At 38.1% G+C, this 5,000-nt stretch overlaps 2 protein-coding genes across 2 annotated transcripts in view; both read right to left on the bottom strand.

The window, feature by feature from the left end:
- Positions 1–1,503, bottom strand: part of LOC122360340 (zinc finger protein 184-like) — a 14,331-nt gene extending 12,828 nt beyond the window's left edge. Inside the window, exon 1 of the mRNA XM_043260861.1 lies at positions 1,073–1,503. Within this exon, the coding sequence (XP_043116796.1) occupies positions 1,073–1,313 (241 nt within the window). The 5' untranslated portion in view covers positions 1,314–1,503. The remainder of the gene's footprint in view (positions 1–1,072) is intronic.
- Positions 1,504–3,460: 1,957 nt separating this feature from the next.
- The window catches only part of LOC122360013 (zinc finger protein 271-like), a 5,755-nt gene continuing 4,215 nt past the window's right edge, over positions 3,461–5,000 (bottom strand). The window contains exon 2 of the mRNA XM_043260293.1: positions 3,461–5,000. This exon is cut by the window's right edge and continues 133 nt beyond it. Coding sequence (XP_043116228.1) covers positions 3,740–5,000 — 1,261 coding nt within the window. The 3' untranslated portion in view covers positions 3,461–3,739.

Genomic DNA, 5,000 nt, shown 5'->3' with positions numbered 1-5,000 from the left:
CTCCACAAGGACTATAAATAGTCTTCAGTTTACACATCTGTTAGGCTACATTTACACTAGTGCACATTCTTTTTAAAAAGCATTACTCAGAGATTCATAATTTCCATTCATTTTCCACTGATTTACCAATGAGCATTAGAAGCTTCCAGCGTTGTCTGCGTTCTATCTTCCATGATTGCTGCTCTGCTATTAATAACATTTAATTTGGTCACGTAGAATGAATGAATGAATGAACATCTGCATATGATTTGAACTCCATGCGGCTCCTGTACTATTTCACCCTGGAAATTAATGACCTCCGGTCTGTTGCTTGTCGGAGATAGTGGAAATGCAATGGAAATGGCAGTATGACGAGGATAGTTTGCATTCAAAAACAAAAAACCGTGCCAGGGTTAATGTAGTCTTACATCTGCATTCACACTACAGCCTCACATAAAGTCTAATACATCACATTCACTTCTCAAAAGTCTTGCGAACGAAATGTTCTGTATGTATCGTGGCTTTATTTTCAGTGAGCTATAAATGTTTTTCAACCACGCATAAACTGTTTTCTCATATAGGCTACATCCACGCTGCTCAGTGTACAGATATAAGTCATGTTTTTTTTAATTTTTTAAAGAGTCAACCTACTCAGAGCTGAATGAACTAACATTCAACCATTAGAAAACCGAAAACTTCATGTCACTCTCACTCTCTTTTTCACACAACTCAGCTTCTTATTGAAGCTCTCCATAAAACAAATCAAATTAACATAAAATACAAGCCGCTTCATATATAATGGCATTTCAATTGTATATTTAAATTGTTATGGATTATTACATTACTGTTATTATAGTACTGTATTATTAATATGCTTTTGTTGCGTTTACACACTTTTGACGAGCAGGAGTCACCATCGAGATTCGAGCGCTTCGAATCAGTGAATCATTTTGCGAAGCAATTGGTTCAATCGATTCGAAGATTCGAAAAGGTTCGTTTCTTCCATCACTACCCCGAACCCCCGCAGTGAAAGCTTTGCAAGCCTAATGTAGCACAAACAGCCATTACATATGAATAAAGAACAAACACCAACCTTCTTGTTCCTCGTGCTTTATTCTCCAGGTTTCTGGTTCTTCCTGTTTTACTGTCCAGAGTTCTGGTTTCTCTCGTTTTATTCTACGGGGTTCTTGCTCCTCGTTTTTTATTGTCCACGCTTCTGGTTCCTCCAGTTTAATAGTCTGGGGTTCCGGTTCCTCTTGTTTTATTCTCCGAGGTTCTGGTTCCTCCCGTTTAAATCCACGGGGTTCTGGTTCACTCTCTTTAACAAATACCATCTTCTGACAGCAGATGATGGTGTCCCAGATATTCCTACTTGCTTGGAAACATAATAACGATTGTGAGGCTGAGAATATTTCGTGTATTTATTGACCAGATTCAAAAACTGTATTTTCCTATTTATAGAAACAGTTTATATTAAACCAGCATCACACTAAAACAACAGAGAGCGCGGTGAAACAAACCCTCTTCCTCTAAGGTTTAATGGTGAAAGGCAAACAAAGAAATGGGTCTTAGCGCCACCCTCTGGACTGGAGAGTAAGGGCAAAATTGCTTAGTGCGGTGTTTTTTTTTTAAATTGATTCTTAAACGTGAACAGAAACCAGGAACAGGGTTGAAGACCTGCGCTGTATAGTAGTTTAAACTGAATGAGGCCAAGATGTGCACAAATTGTACTAGAACGTGTTCTGTCCAAAGCACACTCCCACCAATCCTCTTCAAACCTTTTAACCTAAACCTAAAAGACAGCCGTAAATTCTTGACACCCCTGACTTGTGATGTGGATTAAACTGTAAAAATTGCCACTGGGAGGAGAGATGGGTAACCAGGTAATAGTGTAGCAGATACAGCGTGTCCATGGGTCCTTCAAAAGTCTCAAATAACTTTTTCCTAATAAAAAACCTTAATTAAGTCTTAAAATGTGTTAAATTCAGATTTGATGGGTCTTAAATAGTTTTGTTCACATTACCACTAAAATATCTTCAGTCTGATAGACCAAAGATTTTTTTTTCTACACTGTGGTAGTTAATGCATCATCAGAGGGAATACATTTTGAACCTGAGCTACAGCTTATCGGCTTTGATATAGTTAAGTAACATACCATGACAAGTGAGCTATTTTACTGAATGTTCTCATGAAACAAAAAAAATACCTAAAGAGTGCAAGCATACACAATTACAAAGTCTACTGCATTTAAAGTGCGTTGATTGCCATGATTACAAATAAAGTTAATTAAGAGACTTACATTTTTAACAAAATATTGTCTGTTTTGACAATATTGTTTATCGTTTAAATGATTCAGTTCAATTGCTACGACTCCCTTATTAACAGTGACTTACTTCCACCGACTGGCAGGTTTATTTTCACATTTTCATGTTTGCACACACCCTGTAAAAACCGATACAGATGGGACATTGACAACCCCAACTCAGGGGATAATTGTGCATAGATACAAAATGTGCAATCTCTGTACAAATCCTGAAAACATTTCAAGCCTTTTGTATACCACTGCTTAAAAACAAGGTCAATGATTATCTAATATCGGCATCAGCGTTGAGGCATAAATACATTGAAAATGCTGCCTTAATTGGCACCAGATCCGAAGGGTAGATACAACTACTGGATTAAGGGTTAAGGAAGAAGAGATGTTACAGGTTAGGGGTGAATTAAACAAAGCCAATGGAGTGGTAGATATACATGAGTTTGCTTCCAATCTGCACCACAGTGGAGTACATATACCTATACCTATACAGGTATAGGTATATACCATCCTTTAACATTGGCAGATGGAAACGCAGTTACAACCTGGACAGATCTCTCTGTTTTAGATCCTATGCCAAAAATCCAACATCGACCCACTGCCATGGCATATAAAAAATGATCAAGACAGTAGAAGACTCTTTTAAAAGAAGGTTTAACCTACGAAAGCCAATTGGAAGGAATACACAAACTTAATGGAGTCAATAATAGAAGCAATAGACCCTACAGTCTCAAGCTTTACGAGCTGCATCAAAATGTTTTCAAGAAAGACCATACCAAGAGGGTGCCTATACTACCTATTCTCAAAGAATATGAAAACGATTTTTGTGCAGATTGTACTCACAAACTTGGCAATACCATTCTCAAATTAATAAGTTCTCAAAGAAGGAAAACCTGGCAGGCTACGATAGAGAACACCAAACTTTCAGGAAAACAAGACACCCTCTGGGTTTAAAAGTTCCACTAAGCTTTGTAACCATACCTTTTACACCTCACAAGACCTTTCACTAGCGCAGAGCTTACCTGCCCATGAAACATCTCAAGAATGATAAAGCTGCATCAGCACATAAGGGTAAGCAGAAGAGAAATATCTTTTCTGGATTGTGAATATTGAAAATGCAACAGAGGATTGTCTTTATACATCATAAGTGTAATAATAACTGTTTATTTTAAAAACAACAGTGAAGAACAAATTCAAAATAAATCTGTCACACTTAAAAGTGTTATAAAAGAGTATTGCAAACTACAAGTGCTCCATCTTTGAGTTGATCTGAATCTCACAGTTGAATCAGCTGGTTTTTAAAGATTCACGTTATTCACTGTGAAAACTTTGGATAATGTTTCTTTGTTGTGACTTATAATCACCGTTTAAGACAGATTTATCCAGACGGTATTTTATTGCTTGATGCATTCTTGTGTAACACTTGGTGCTGGATCTGAAGATGATCTAATTACAGTGCTTGTTTTTTGTATGGCTGCGGAGAGCAGATGAATGATTGAAACGCTTCCCACACACAGTGCAGCGATAGGGTTTCTCTTCAATGTGAATCCTCTCATGTATTTTCAGTGTTCCTGACAGTCTGAATTTCTTGTTACAGTGCACACACTTATAAGGTTTCTCTCCAGTGTGGATCGTCTCATGCCTTTTCAAATGTATTGACTGACTGAATCTTCTGTCACATTGTAAACACCTGTACGGTTTCTCTCCAGTGTGGATCCTCTCGTGTGTTTTCAGATTTTCTCGATGTCTGAATCTCTTGTTGCAGTGTGAACACTCATAAGGTTTTGCTCCAGAGTGAATCCTCTCATGCAGTCTTAAACTGTTGGCTGAAGTAAAAGTCTTTTCACACTCAAAGCACATGTACTCTCTCACACCAGTATGTATTTTCTGATGTTCTTTTAAATGCGCTAGACGTGAAAAACTCCTCTCGCATACAGAACATGAATATGGCTTCTCCTTTCTATGAACCTTCAAGTGCTTCTTCAGGTATGAATCCCACAAAAATGTTTTTCCGCACAGATCACATGCATACAGTTTCTCTCCAGTGTGAATGTTCATGTGTCTTGTAAGGTATGATGACTGTTTGAAACTCTTGCCGCACTGATCACAAGTGAACAGCTTCTCTCCAGTATGAACTCTCATATGTGCCATAAGGTGTCCTCTTTGTCCAAAACTTTTCCCGCACTGATCACACGTGTACGGTTTCTCTTCAGTATGTATAATTTTGTGCATTTTTAGATTTGATGACCGATTAAAATGCTTGTCACAGTGTGAACACTTGTACGGTTTCTCTCCAGTGTGGATCCTTTCATGTTTTTTCATTATTGATGACTGATTGAATCTCTTATCACAGTGTGAACACTTGTAAGGTTTTTCTCCAGGGTGGACGTTCATATGCTCTGTAAGGTGTCCCTTTTGTGTGAAACTCTTCCCACACTGACTACATGTGTACGGTTTCTCCCCAGTGTGGATCCTCTCGTGTATTCTCAGGTCTTCTGGCCGACTGAATCTTTTGTCACAGTGTGAACACTTGTTTGGTTTCTTTCCAGTGTGGATGTTCATGTGTCTCTTAAGGTTTGCTGACTGTGCAAAGCTCTTCCCACACTGATCACATGTGTATGGTTTCTCTCCAGTATGAACTCTCATGTGAACATCAAGACCATGTTTGCATATAAAACTCTTTTCACACTGACAGCAGTTGAAAGAT

This window comes from Puntigrus tetrazona, chromosome 16, assembly GCF_018831695.1.
Source record: "Puntigrus tetrazona isolate hp1 chromosome 16, ASM1883169v1, whole genome shotgun sequence".
NCBI classification, from domain to species: Eukaryota; Metazoa; Chordata; class Actinopteri; order Cypriniformes; family Cyprinidae; genus Puntigrus; species Puntigrus tetrazona.
Note: the sequence above shows the minus strand (reverse complement) of the source record. Positions and strands in the feature narration are given on the sequence as shown.